The sequence below is a fragment of the Spermophilus citellus genome (genome assembly GCF_964194105.1).
Source record: "Spermophilus citellus genome assembly, chromosome: 14".
NCBI lineage: Eukaryota > Metazoa > Chordata > Mammalia > Rodentia > Sciuridae > Spermophilus > Spermophilus citellus.
Window position 1 is genome coordinate 94,807,840 of NC_138194.1, and position 14,815 is coordinate 94,822,654.

The following is a 14,815-nucleotide window of genomic DNA, read 5'->3' on the forward strand; positions in this document are numbered from 1 at the left end:
TGTTCTTTCAGCTCTTTCTGGGGATTTCTCACTTGCCATTTTGAAACCTGTGTGATGGAGTGAGTGCATCTCTGGGGGTGCATCTCTGCCTTGTCTAGTTTTGTCTTCATTGCCCTCAAATGGATTTTAGTTTGCGTGTCCTTCTGTAAAAGGAGGCCACCCAGACCTAGGAGACAGGACACCTGTTTCCAGCGATGGTCAGAAATACCAAGGAATTCTGGTAATGGCTAGACTTTGACATTTGACTTTGTGTTTTATCACAAATTCCATCAAAAGGTAAAAAGCAGTCACTGCTTTAACCATCCCCCTTATTATGAGTGACTTTCCATATGTGTGTCTCAATTCTCGGGAGTTTTGTCTATTTAATCCCTGGTTTCCCAGGGTTTGTTGCCTCCCTGTTTCCATGGTGATTTCCCAGAGATGTTCCTATTTCTGCTCTGGCTGACAGCCTTCTTGGTTTGCCTTATTTTTTCTAGTTACTCTTTTTGAAATGCACACAGACCAGAGAAAGATGGACTGGGATCCAGAGCAGAGCGACGAGGCTGATGAGGCCAGGTTTCTACAGGGAGAGAGACCTCTCCAGAGATTGACCGATCACTGGTTGGAATCTGCCTGGATAAGTCCCACTGGTCTCTGGGAGTAGGCAACACCTCCTGAGCAAAGCCTGCTGGGAGGCGCTTTGCAGAGTGGCTCCTTCTCTCAAGACCCTGGGCAAGTGTGTCCAACACCTAACACTTCTGCATTGTTTAGAGTTCACTCTCCTCTTAGAAACTCTGCCAGGAATGGGGTTTTGTGTAGTTCTTCCTCACTCCAGATCCCAGTGAAGGACAGGGGCTCAGAGTCTGAGGATGTAGTTCAGTGGTAGAGTGCTTGCCTAGAGTGAATGAAGCCCTGGGTTCCATCCCCAGCACCATGAAAAAACAAAACAAAAAAATCAAAACCAAAAGACTAGGGACTCAGAGCATAATCAGTGTGGTAGGCACTTTTTCTAATCAGGACAATTTAGCAATGAAGTTTTTCCTCGACATGTACATACACACACACGAAGCAGCATACAAAACCCTATACACAACCATCTCAAAGAATCCTCAAACCCTATACATAACCATCTCAAAGAGTCCTATATGGATGTTACTACTTTGAGAGTCAAGGTGCCGACTCTCAGGAAATAAATAACTTATCCAAGGCCACAACTCCTGAGAAGAGCTGGGCCAGAACCCTGCCTCTGCTGATCTTCCAGCCTGAATGTTTACCCAGCACAGCACACACCTTCTCTATCAATATCAATATCAATATCAGGCAATAGATTTGGGAAGGATCCCAGTTTGCCTCAGGCAGAAATAAAATACTCTTTTATTAGGAAAATGTTCTTTTTTCCTAATGTCAGTTTGGAAGGGATGGGCCAAAAGGACTTTAAAGCCACACACTCACGACCTCATCTTCTCTAGCTTAGTCTTCCATTAGGTGATCTTCAATAGACATTGATTCATTAAAAGCCCCAGTTGATGCAAACAGCTAATAGTCATTTGTCGCAAAGAACAGGAAAGGCATTGCAGGGCAGTTTCACGGCCACCGGGAACGTGGGTGGCCAGGGTAGCTTGAGCAAAGTGTTGTGTTACCTGCTGTCCGTGGTAGAACACAGCAAGCAGGAACATGGCCATCAGCAGCAGGGAGGCCTCCTTGGTCCCCAGGAAATCTCTGTGGGAAGAAGAAAAACAATATGGTGGTATGGAGGGACTTCAAGGATGCTCCCAGGGAAACAGGTTTGACCAGGAGTGGGAGAAGAAGAAAGTGTCTTCTGAGCACCCACCATGAGATACGGGCTGCTCTGCAGGTTCACGCATCAGCTGTTCAGCAACCAGGGTCCTCTAAACAGTGGAGGTCCCCAGGACATACCTGGTAGGAGAGATTCTAGAGCCCAGCATCTAGACAATGTGACCACATTAGTAATGTCTTCCATTTGCAGGTACTTTTTTTAGATCTCAAAGGGCTTGTATGCCTTCTCATCACAGAAATTCATGTGAAGACTTACATCCTCCAGCCCCCCTTTTGGGATCTGATCCTCTTTAGAAGACCACTGTGAAATCTTTGTTGTGTGACAGTCTTTATTTTGAGTGCTTTCATGCTTAGATTTTTGTTTCCATCTCACAAGTTGGACACTGTTTTAAACCTTATGTCATTTTTTAAATCCCTAGATCAATTCTATATGTCAAGGAGTACCGTTTCCCCCATTTTAAACCTTATGTCTCTTAGTAAATAAACCCTTTGCTCCCTTGGAGCTGTCTCTTGCAGGAGTGTACCTCAGCGCTAGATCCATGAGCCTTGTGGGGAAAAGCTTGGGGAGGTACTAACCTGGGCTCTCTAGAAGACCCAGCTGCAAAGGCCGGTGGCAAGGATACACAGACGCCCTGACATGACCTTCATCCATGAAGGGAGTTCTGAGGTCCAGGGAATCCCTGGCTTTATTCTCAGTTCTTTCTCAGTTCTTCCCCAGCATGGGGTCTTCTCAGGACATTTTAGGCCAGGAGGAAAAAGGCTTGGAGGAAGCAACATTGGACTGTGAAGTGGACATGTGGAGATAAAGCCTGGACCGGCTTTCACTGGTTAAAGAAGGAAACCCAAAATGAAAATATTCAAGTACAAATTATCTCTCCGTAAGATGTGGTTGGTCTTAACATGACCTAGGGTTCTCTCTGCCCGGGTTTCGCCACCTCAGGAAGTGCCCTCTCATCCATTCACCCAGGTCCTTGAGACAAAAGCAGAAATAAAACTAGGGGTCAGTCCTCACCACCCCCATCAACTCAGAGCAAAATCCTGTCACCTCTACCACCAAGTACCACCAACCTGATTCCAACTGCCACCTTACATCGCTTTCTACAGTCTACTTTCTACAGTGTTGCCAGAATATATTTTTTTAATCACTGAAACCAAATCCTATCACTCCTTTGTTTAATCCTTTTCCCCACCACAAGCACACAGAGCCTCAGAACTCACTCCAAAGTAACTCTGATGTGGCCTAAGGACATATGGGACTATCACAGATGAGAAGCAGTACCTACAGGGAGAAGAGCAGGGTCCATCCAGGTGTGTGAAGGCCATCACACGCTTTCCCTTCTCTCCTCTTGCTGGAGACTAGCAGGTGCAGCACAGGGAAACAGGGAATGGACTCAGCTACCCACACTAGCTTCTCACCTAGCTTTGTACTGAAAGGCCCCCCAACCTAAAGTAGCCAAGACCAGTGCGGCTCCCCAGGTTAGTGCAGGATTTAGGAATGGAAATGTGCACTCTCTTGGAAAGGTATTGAGTGTGTAGAGACCACGAGGACCAGAGAGCTCTGGGGACTACAGTAGGATTCAGCACCCTAGTTCCATCTGCTTTTCCTTGGAGATAAGATGTTAATAATGGACCTTAATATGTTTCTTATCTATAGCCCCAGAGAAGCACATAATTACTGAGCTTCTCCTGTGTGGTAGACATACACTGGGAGGCAGAGATAAAGAAAGCACATTGTCTCTGCCCTCAAAATAGGCCAGTAAGAGAAAGAAAAAATACATAGATAATTTTATAATATGATAAACTCCATGGAACAGATATATCCTCGTTGCCACGGGAGTGCTAGGGAAGAGAAAGTAACCCAGGCTGCGTGTCAGGGGAGACTTAATGGAGGGTAAGATTTGAGGACGAAAGGGTGGGATGTGTTCCTTAAGTTCAAGACACATCTTGCTTGGCTAGCTTGAATTAACAAGCCTCTAGGGCCGGGATAATAAATAAATGCCACATGTCATGTTTGAGGTCACATGAAGACTCAGTAAGAAAGTGTTCATATCTACTGGAGCTGTCCAACAAGAGAGCTGAAGTGCAGAGGGTTGGACTCTCGCCCATGTATTTTCACCCCTGCATTTAGGGATGAGGATTCATTTACGGATTCCTGAACTCACTCACCATGGGGCTTGTTTTGAGGGGACAGGAATATTTAATGATCATCTTTTGTTTGCTTTTTGTCACTTTGTTCTCTAGCTCCTGAAGTTTGTGGATCTCTGGGAAAATGATTCAGGCCCTGAACTTTTTGAACTCTTACAGAACCAGGATGCAGTCTTGGCTCTGCTACCCATCAGGTTTTGAGCTTGGGCATGTCACTTAATATCTCTATGTCACAGTTTACTTTGTCATCTGTGCATGACTCTAATAATGTTTACTATACAAATATGAGGACCTTCTGGCCCCCGTCTTCCTCTCCCACCTGGGAGGTGCATGGTGCTGTTGCTTCTACAGATTACTCCTGCACATTGCTTGGTTTGAGTGGAAGATGTCCTAGGTGTGGTGCCTTCTGTGAATCCACGAATCTGTCCCAAGCTCCTGTTCGGCCTAGTACTTCTGAGATCCTTTTCTTTGTGATACAGGAAACTTATTTTAAGCCCAGCAATTTATCATTGGAAACACATTTTCAAGAGAAAACACAAATACCTCTTGAGTCATTTTGAAAGTAGTGATTGACCAAAAATAGAAAGATGACTAGATGAAACTCAGAAGCAAAAGTAAAGGAAAATTGTGAACAATCTCCAGTGTTTAGCTGTACTTCAGATGAAAAAAAAAAGGCTAAGTAGAGACTGCAGAATATGCACAGTAAGTCAGCTAGGCTGAGAAACATCCAAAAGAAATTATGCTTTGAATTTAGAAGATTTTTTTTGTAGCCTCTCTAATTCTTTGAAAAACTTCTGAAGAGAGCCAAATGGCTGAATTCTATACCATATTATAATACTTCACTTGATATTGAGTGTTGGGGACCAAGGACATTTTAAACTGATTTATTTGGATTAATAAAATCACTGAGTAATACTGCTGTCTTCCCATGCTAACAGGAAAGAACATCATTAATCAAAACATGTAGAATAATGAAATTCTCAGGGTTATAATAATTTTTAGAGAGCACCTTATCTGATGTATCTTAAAGATTAGTATTACATTTGAATATTACTCATTAAAGAAGTATTTGTGATAATTGTAGTATATTTGGAAATTTAAAAACTTACCAATAAGAAAATAAAAATTATCCTTGGAGTCAATTAAGTGTCATTTTCTTTTACCTCATGAAAATATGTTGACAAATGCAGGATTCTCTGGTGCATACTATTTTGTAACTTTATAACATTTTAACTCATAATATTTTTTCATAGTATTTAAATTTAATTTTATAACTTCATAACATTTTCATAACCTATACTTCTGAACTTCGTGTAAATCATGAAAACAATTCTATGTCACAAAATACAATGTATATTTTGTAAATCCACTCAGTTCTATAGTATGTGTATCAGACACAATATCATATCACTTGCAAGCCTTTTATTTTATCAGCAGGAGACTGTGGACCAGAGAGAAGTTACTTCTTCATGGTTACACAGCTCGTCTGTGTCACAGCTGGTTGGGAACTCACATCTCAGCTGCCAAATTCATAGCCTTCAGTATTGAGCATTCAACTCTAATTTTTTAGTTTTGTTATTAGTTCCCATCTGCCTCCATGGAACCTATAATAGACCATCCCATTTTAATTTATCTTTTATTCTAGTGCATATTAATGATATACATTTGTTAGGTGCTTATTTTCTATTACATTTGAGATGGTCACTTCTGGCTTTGTCATATCAAAAATAATAGGCTATGATACTTATTCTGGAGAAGGAGAAAACACAACTCAGGTGTTAAGTAATTCACTCTAGTTTACAGAGGTTGGGCAAGGTGACAACTTATCAACCCAGATCTCAGTTATCTTTTTCATAATTCTGTCCTACATGCAGCTACTTATTGTTGCTTGACCCTAAGCCCCTAAAGGGTGGATATGATTCTTATTCATCTGTGACTCTGCACCTGGCCAAAGCTGACGACAGAGGGTAGTGTGTGTTGACTGGATAGGCAGGTGGATGAATGGAGCTTATGTGATGTTGGATGGATGCTATTTGGCTTCCACCCTGTATGTGGGCTATCTCTTGGGTGTTCATTCCTCATCTACGATGAATGCCACATGTGGATAAGTGTGACAGAATTGACTTTGTAAGTTGTGGGGTCACGTGCAACATAGAAATGCAGGAGGGCTTCTTGGAAAAATCATTAAGTTTCAAGATGATGACAGTAGAGCATTAAACCAATCACAGAACCTTTTTGAATGCAAATGGGGATCAAAGTGATAGAAATTTAGGTGAGAAGAAATCTGTCCTCATGCCACGTGGCTTCTAGATCCTGCCAGCACCATCTTTCATTGGTTTTCTTTGAAAGTGCTTCCCTATGTGTTTTTTCTTGATATTATCTATTCCAACTCATTCTCACTTGTGAGAGCCTCATCTGGTATCACATTTAATGTCTGGAATGCCTTCAATACCCGACACTATTGGGATAGTCTTGTCAGGATGACTTGGTAACTGTGGTTTATCTAGCCTGGAGACTGCGAAGAACACCCTTACTCATGCTGTTTAGCTCCAGAAGCCTGAAAGGAGAATGAGAAGGGTCAGGGAATGAAGCATCTGAATGTATGTGCATGGGGGATGTGGCAGAGTGGAGGAGTGAATAGAGAAATAGAAGATAAAGATGGTACTTGTTCCTTTTGGAAGCATCTACTTTGTAACAATAAGTTCATGGTAGATGTTGAGAGATTTTGTAGATTAAAATAATGTCCTTGTAGATCTTCTGGAAGTGAAGAGTAGCATAAATACTGTTATTGTCACTCCCAGACTTCAGTGTAGACATTGGAAGGAGACTCGTTCCACCACTACCAACACTTACAAAGTGGGCCAATTATTACTAGAGCCAGAGAAGTTAATACCCTTAGTAAGCATATTGTGCTGCCTTTCTACATTAGCAATGTGGCCACTCCTGAGCAGAAGCAAGAGTCAAAAATAGATTCTAGGCTTTCTGACTTGTATTGTAATATATTCCACTATTTGCTTATCTTTAAAGAAATCAACAAGGCATCGGTGGCACAGAAATAATCTCTTGTGATTATCAGAATGTATAGCTAATAAAAACTATGAAAGGGTAAGGATAGAAAATGTTCTGGAACAAGATAGAAAGGTTAGCCACACGGAATCACATTAATTTTGAAGCAAGACACGTAAGTCCAAAAGCAAACTATTCATATGAATGGGCAGCACATGGTTTAAGGACACCAGTGACAAAAAATTTGTAGGGGTTTTAGATGAGAGTAATAAGATTCCGAATGAGCTAATGTTCCTTTCAGGTACTCATTCACTTAATATTCCAGAAATATTCAATTGGACACCTACTGCCAGATACTCTCAAGTGCTGAAATATAAATATGAGAAATAGTCCTTGCCCTCAAAAGCTCCTGTTCCAATGGAAGAGGAAGACATAGAAATTAATAACTGCAACACAGAGAGGTAGGGGCACTGACAAAAATTATTCACATGGATTAGAAAATGGGAAGTTATTAAAGAAAGTTTCACCAAGGAGACTGTCCTTGAGAATGATGGGCTGGAATCTGGGAGACAGAGCATCAGGACAAGGACATTCATTCAGAAGCTCAGGAGGGAAGAAGCACATGACTTCCTGTGCTTAGAGAGTGTGGGCAGCGAATGCTGACCTGTGAGTCATAGGAGATAGAATGAAGCAGTCAATGTGGGCCAGAAGAAGAAGAGCTTGGAAATCCTCAACAAACTTATTAGCCTCTTATAGTTAAGGGAGCCCATGAAGGGTTTTAAGATGTGTGAATTGACCAGATGGTTTTGGGATGGGTGAACTGAGAATAGATGCTAGGAAACCAGTTAGGGAATGGAAGTCCACAGATAAGGATGAGGAACTTTCTAGAGTGACAGTGTTTGTGATATGAAGCCATTATATTTAATGAAATTTTAGCATTAATCAATTGCTTATTCTATGAAGACTTTGTGCTAAGACTCTATTATCAATTAGATTCTTTTTATATGCTCACTATTTTAATTTTATTCATGGATGAGAAAAACAGGGTTCAGAGAAGTTAAATAATTTTAAGTGAAATTGTTCAGCATCACAGTTGGTAGAGGGGAGTGCTGAGATTTGAATCCAGCTGTTAAATTTGTACTCACATACATTATGACATATGGGCTTCCCTGCAAGGGATTCTGGGGAAGATGAATATCTAGGGACTGATAAGATGCTGGGGGTAAGGTGCCTTTTGTTTTGGGGCTCAGTGTTATCTACTGAGACACAGGCTTGCCATGGAAGGAATCCAATGAGTAGATTGGGAGACACCAGTCTAAAGAATTTGGGACTGCTCCAGAGGAGAAGAATCTGCTCTGTGCAAGGTTCTCCATGTTTTCCATCTTTTATATTTTACCTGCTGAAGGACACCTAGAAATCATCAGCAGAAATGTCCCTGGACTAGTATGAGCTCCTAAAGCATTTGTTTAGTCTCATCAGCAGAAGCAGCCTGACTGCCAACTGGACACCATGGTTGTTAAGCCACTGTCTATAAAGCTGCTGAGACAGAAGGCTGACTGACTGAGCTCTTTTATTTCTTATTAATTTACTTTGATTGACAGCAGAGAGTGAAGCAATACAAGACTAACCAATGTCTGACCTCAAGTCAGGAAAAATCTGAAAAAAGCTCTTGATCATCAGCAGCAATGAACTTGGGGTTATCTCCACTTTCACAAGGGCTTACTTAACAATGCAACTGCAAACTTCTCTTGAGGACATCAGAGCAGAATTCAGAACTGCACTTCTCTCCATAGAAGGAGGCGATAATAAGAATGAACATATACTGAGCATCTACTATATGCCAGGCATTTTGGAATCTCAGAATAGCCCTGGAACAATGTTATAGATGGAATTGTGTCCCCCTCAAACTCATATGTTGAAACTCTAACCTCCAGTATAGCTGTATGTGGAGATAGCATCTAAAAAGAGATCCTTAAGATTAAATGAAGTAATAAAAATGTGGGCTTTAATCTAATAGGCCTGGTGCCCTTATAAAAAGAGGAAGAAGCACCAGTGTGCTTTCTTGCTCTCTCTCACATACATCATTTAAAGTCCTAGCAAGAAGGTGGCCATGTGCAAGTCAGGAAGACAGCCCTCCAATCAGCTGTAATGCAATCAGTTGAAAGAACATCTGAGACTTTTCACCTGAATCTTGGTCCAGTCTGTGGAATGTTGTGATGGCAGCTCAAGTTGACTAATAGAGTACATCTATTCCACTTCACCTGTGAGCCAGGTCCAGAGATGGGAAGTGATTTTGTAAACAACAGAATCTGGATTTGAAGCTAAAGCCAGGACTTGTTGCATTAGTACGGTGCTTCCCTTCCAGTGAATAAAGTTCAGGGTTTCATTTTTACAACAAAGGTGGCCCATTTTATTCACATACCTCTTTGCCTTCTTTTGTGCTCATTTCTGTTTAGTCATGGGACACCTTTTGAACTTCTTACCTAATTTGGAACTGTTCTGACTTTCCTTGCGCCCTGGCAATATGGCGGGCAGTTCTTCAGCCCTCTTTAAAAAAGATGCATGCAGCATTTACACGCATTGCCTTTAGAGATGGAAAGATTCAAGTCTGAATCCAGATCTATTATTTATTGGCCATGCACACCCAAGGAATTGTTAACCTCTCTTAGCCTATGTTCTTTAAAATGTTACTGTGAAGACTTAAAAGGGGGAAACACATAAAATACACCACACATGTGTGTAACAACCACCCATTAGTACCTACCAATTATAAACTGTTATATCTTGGTTACTGTGAAGAATGCTGAATTGAAAATGAGAGAGCAACCCAAGTGTCCATCAAAAGATGAATGGATAAAAAAAGTGAAAAAAATGTGGTACATATTTACAACAGAAAGCTACTCAGCCTTAAAAAAAAGAAGAAGAAACCTTTCTATTAGCTACAACATAGATGAATCTGGTGGACATTATATTAAGTGAAATAGGCCAGGAACAGAAAGACAAATACTCTTTTTTTTGGCACTTATATATAGAATCTTAAAAAAGTTGAATTTTAAGAGGGAGAGATAGGGGGTGGTTACTAGGGTCGGGGGTAGGAGATTGGGAGATATTGGTTGAAGGAGACACAATTTCTACTAGACAATGGACATAATTTGAAGAGATCTATTGTACAACAGGGTGACTATGGTTAATAACAACATATTTTATTTTATTACTATAATTTTTTGGGCACCAAGGATTGAACTCAGGGGTACTCAACCACTGAGCCACATCTTCAGCCATATTTTGTACTTTATTTAGAGACAGGGGCTCACTGAGTTGTTTTGGGCCTCACTGTTGCTGAGACTGGCTTTGAACTCAAGATCTTCCTGTCTCAGCCTCTTGAGTAGCTGGTATTACAGGTGTGTGCCACCGTGAGTGGCTAACAATGTATTTTAAATGTGAAAATTTATGAAGAGTAGATTTTTAATGGCTCTCACAACAAAAAACCAAATATGTCAGCAAAAGCATATTAATTAACTCAATTTAGCTATTCTAACATCTATCTATCTATCTATATATATATCTATATAAAATCCTTTTGTACACCATAAATGTACACAATCTTTATTTGAGAATTAAAAAGAAAAACAAACTCTTGCGAATTCTGTAAGAAATATGTGAACAACCCCATAGAAAATAGGGCAGAGGACATGACCTGGCAATTTTAGTAAAAGGAAGCTCAACTAGTTAATAAGTAAATAGAAAGATGCACAAGTTTATTCATAATCAGGAAACTGCAAATAAAAACAGTGAGATCAAGTGCAGTCCCATAAATTTGGCATGATTTAAAAAGTCTAACTATGGTGTGTGGGAGAATAGGGGGCAATAGGGCCACTGAGCATAAGAGGGAAATCATTCAGTCATGTTAAGGAGCAATTTAGAAATATGATGTTTTAAAAGTGGCAATGCAAACATCCAGCAAGTGTGCTTGTACATAAGCTCCAGGAGTCAAGTATAGTGATCATAACTGAAGCCTTTTTTTATGATAGGAAAAAAACTGGTAATGGTCTAAATGTATTCATAGGTCAAAAGTGGGAATATATTTTGGTATGTTCATATTAAATACAGACCATAGCTAAAATGAATTAGATCTACAGATGTCAGCCTCAAAGGATCTGAAAAACACAATATTGTATGACTACAAAATGATATTACAAAACAATTATAGATATGGACATAGCTAAATATGTATTAGAAGTCATGCAAACAAAGGATATATATTAAGTGTATTAGGAGTTGGCTCATGGGAGGGGGAGAGGAGTTTGACCTTGGAGGAGGAAATTTCAACAATGTCTGAAATGCTTCATTTTTATTTTTGTAACAAATACAAAAATTCATGTGACTAATTATACGCATTATTTATTTCTGGGGTTGGTTCACAGATGCTCATATTAGTTTCAGGCACATTTTCTGAGGATTCTTGAAATATCTTGGCTTTGTTTTTCTCTTTATCGGTTACTCCTTCTGGCCTCAGCTGGACATGTGTGCTTCCTACACCTGAGCCCAGCTAGCCAGCCTTCAATATGTGCTCCTTCCCTTATGTCCTGTGTAAGGCTGGTTTCCCAGGAGACTGCAGAACTGGCCAAGTGATGTCACCAGGAAGTGCTTCTGGAGAATCGACATTGACCATTGGAGAAAAGAGAGAGAAGGAGCCCAGAGACACATTCCTCTGTGTTCCTCTGTTCTGAGACACTCCCCCACCCTACAGCTTATCCAGAGACACTTTAATCAGCAGAGCAAATGCATCCTCCAAGGCACCAGCTGAATCACTTTACAACCTCCGCTGCCAGCATAACAGGACACCGCTCACTCACATTTGCCTCCAGACTTCCTTTCCCTCATTTTCACAGCCCTGGAGTTGCATTAGCACTTAAGCATTGCCTTATGAACTTTTCTCTGAGAAATCCAGGCTGATGTCACTTTTTGTATTTTTCTGTACTTTAAAAAATAACAATGTAAGGAGCATACGTGTTCAATCCATGGTGGCTGCTATCATTAATATTGCAATAGCCAAATTAAAATCAGATCATACCAAGTCTTAGAGCTGCTATTATTGAAGAAATCACAAATTATGAGGTTTGGAGGTTATCCGAACTATTACTTAGGTACTATTTAGTCTAAAATTTAATTAACTAATCTATAATTTATATAAATAATTTGAAAAGAAGTGGTTTTACTTAGATTTATAAGTTAGAGAATGCCTGAATTGAAATCTAACTCAATACCAAATCAGTCCCAAAGTTTTTATACCCAGCTCAATGTATTCCCAATGGGTTCACCTCCCGCTGAGCGCTGAGCAATGGTGAGTGCTTACTCTCCACTGTGGTTCAGGTTGTCATAACGCAGAAAGAGACCTGCATAGATGGTTTCCGTCAACAGGGCATAGATGGCAATCATAATCAGCAGCACAGCCAGCTTCAGAACGGAGTTCAGTCGAAGGAAAACTGCACAGGTCACCATGGCCAACACGCCCGTGAAGACGAAGTACTGCGAACAGAGAACAGGGGGTCAGGCTCCACAGTGACTGAAGAGGCCCCCTCTCCTAGCCATGGATGCCGACAGCTTTCCTCATACAGATGTTTGCTGAGCATTTCCACTTGGAGGCCTCAGGGCCTCCTGAAATTCAATAGGTCCCTAACTGAACTCTTTATTTTCCTATCTCCCAACCTATGCTCCTACTTCTGTGAATGAGATCACCATTGACACCATCCCCAAGCCAGAACCCTTCCTCTTCCCCATGTTTCATGGTCAGGCCATTCTTAGTCCATAGGTTCTACTTTCCTAACATCTCACATCCTGCAAGCGTTCACCTTTTACCTGATCATTTTAGTTCCCAGGAACACTCTGGAATAGTTTTCTGGCCACCTCCAAGCCCTATCCAATGCATGCTGTCATTCTCTACCCAGTATTTCTAGATCTGATCATGTTAGTTCTTGACTCAGAAGTCCTTTTATTGCTCTCCACTCCCTCAAATTGTTTTTCCTTCTGAATAACAGGGCTATTGCATGCATCAGACTCCCTTTTACTCTCTAGACCCTCCCCAGTGCCTCAAAGTCTCTGCTCAACTCAGGTCCATGTGACTAAGTCTTACTCCTCCAACAAATGTCAATCCAGTGTCCTTTCCTCTGAGAAGCTTTCCTGGATAGCTCTGAATCCTGCCTCATTCCTCCATTGCACCCTACAGAGAACAGCATGATATCTATTACCCTGTATCTGGAGTAAACCTTTCAAATTACAAGTTTAGGATCACTCCAGAGATGGAATACTGGAGTGTTCTCCTAGTCAGTCAAATCAGCCACAATTCACTCTTCCATGGGAAGCTCCTCAGCCTATTTCCCTTTAGAGATATTCTAGTATATCATTCCAGATTATGATTCCAGTGGGAAAAGAAGAAAAACTAGCATTATCTAAGGTCCTTTTTGTGTCAGTTTGGTCTCAATACCTCTATACCTCTAAATATTCCATCTCATGGGCTAAGAAACTGAGGCTCATAGAGCTTAAGTCAATTGCCCAAGATCTTGAGATATAAAGCAGCATCTAGGTTACCTGGGTACAACTAGCTTATATAAATGTGACTCTAATTGGAATACTGGGCTTAATAATCTCTAAAATCCCTACAGTTCAGGGTGTTTGTAACAACTGGCTTTGCTATGGGTAGGGGAGATAGGTAAGAATTTCTACAAATTCCTGAGTAATTCAGTACTGAAGACATGTTTAAGACTTCTTAAACAACACTGACTCATTCATGCAACTTGTCAACAAACATTGACATAAACAAATGTGGATAGTGCCCTGACTGAGAACAAAGCCCCTGGGCCTCAGGAATAGAAGAGACATTGTCCCTGGCCTGAAGGAGCCTTGTGTCTGATGCATCTTTTACTTTCATCTCTTCCTTTCCTAATAAATCCAATTATGTCCTTGTACCAAGTGGGGTGATAAGCTTTCTTTAGCTGTCCTGTAAGATCCTTCCTTGGGCAAGATTTTGATGTCTCTGTGCAGGAAAATGTGTGTGAGGTGACCAGCAGATAAGAAGTTCATTCTCTAGTGTTTATTTTCTTTATTCAGAGAAACTCCAAGACACTCCATTTTAACAAAGGATAAAGAAAAGCAAAATAGATCTGAGGGGTTCTCAGTTCATTGTTGCTTGTATGAAGGTCTGTGCCGTGGCTCTGTCAATACAAATTAGGAATCATGCATTAGATCAAAAGTCATTGAAATGATTTTGCTCCTCAAGCAAAGACTTACAGGGGCACAATTACTGAATTTAAAAATGTAACAAATATTTATTGAATGCCTACTGTAATCACAGCATGAAGTGGGTACTGGAAATCCAAAGGAGAAGAATGACCCAGGGCTAAAGGAAATCCTGGTTAAAGAATGTGAAGCAAGTGTGAAGATGCCAACAGTAGTATGCTGTGGAAAGTGCTTTGTCAGCAGTGTGAGCAAACACAAAGCAAGTACCCAGGCAGGAACAAGTATGGCCTGTGGGGAGAAGGCAAGGGTGAAGGTTGGACAGGAGGGGTGAGTTTGAACCTGACCTTGAGGAATGGAGTGGATTTCACGTGTTAGACAATAGGAAGACAGGATGGCATGCATACAAAGCTAAAAGGAGCAGTGGCTGGAGGATTAATTCTTTGGGATATATTAGAGAGTCATGCAACTGATCATAGCAGAGGGAATAACACAGGCAGGCAGAAAAGTAGCAAGTGTGTTTCATCCTCCCCTCACCACCCAGCCTTCGGAAGGTGTCATGAGGGGATAGAATCATGTGTTTGAACGATGGATGGAGGGATCTTGTTTTGTTACCTCAATCAGTTGTGCCGATGTGTTCTTACCATCTCTCCCG

The 14,815-nt window shown here is 41.0% G+C and overlaps 1 protein-coding gene across 3 annotated transcripts in view; it reads right to left on the bottom strand.

The window, feature by feature from the left end:
• ADCY8 (adenylate cyclase 8) overlaps positions 1-14,815 on the bottom strand; it is a gene marked incomplete at its 3' end in the record, with an annotated part of 230,432 nt that overhangs the window by 36,349 nt on the left and 179,268 nt on the right. For all 3 annotated transcript variants that reach the window (XM_081265990.1, XM_081265989.1, XM_081265991.1), the window contains 2 exons: positions 12,284-12,456; positions 1,620-1,698 (listed from right to left, as the gene is read on the bottom strand). In XM_081265990.1, the coding sequence (XP_081122116.1) occupies positions 1,620-1,698; positions 12,284-12,456 (252 nt within the window). The remainder of the gene's footprint in view (positions 1-1,619; positions 1,699-12,283; positions 12,457-14,815) is intronic.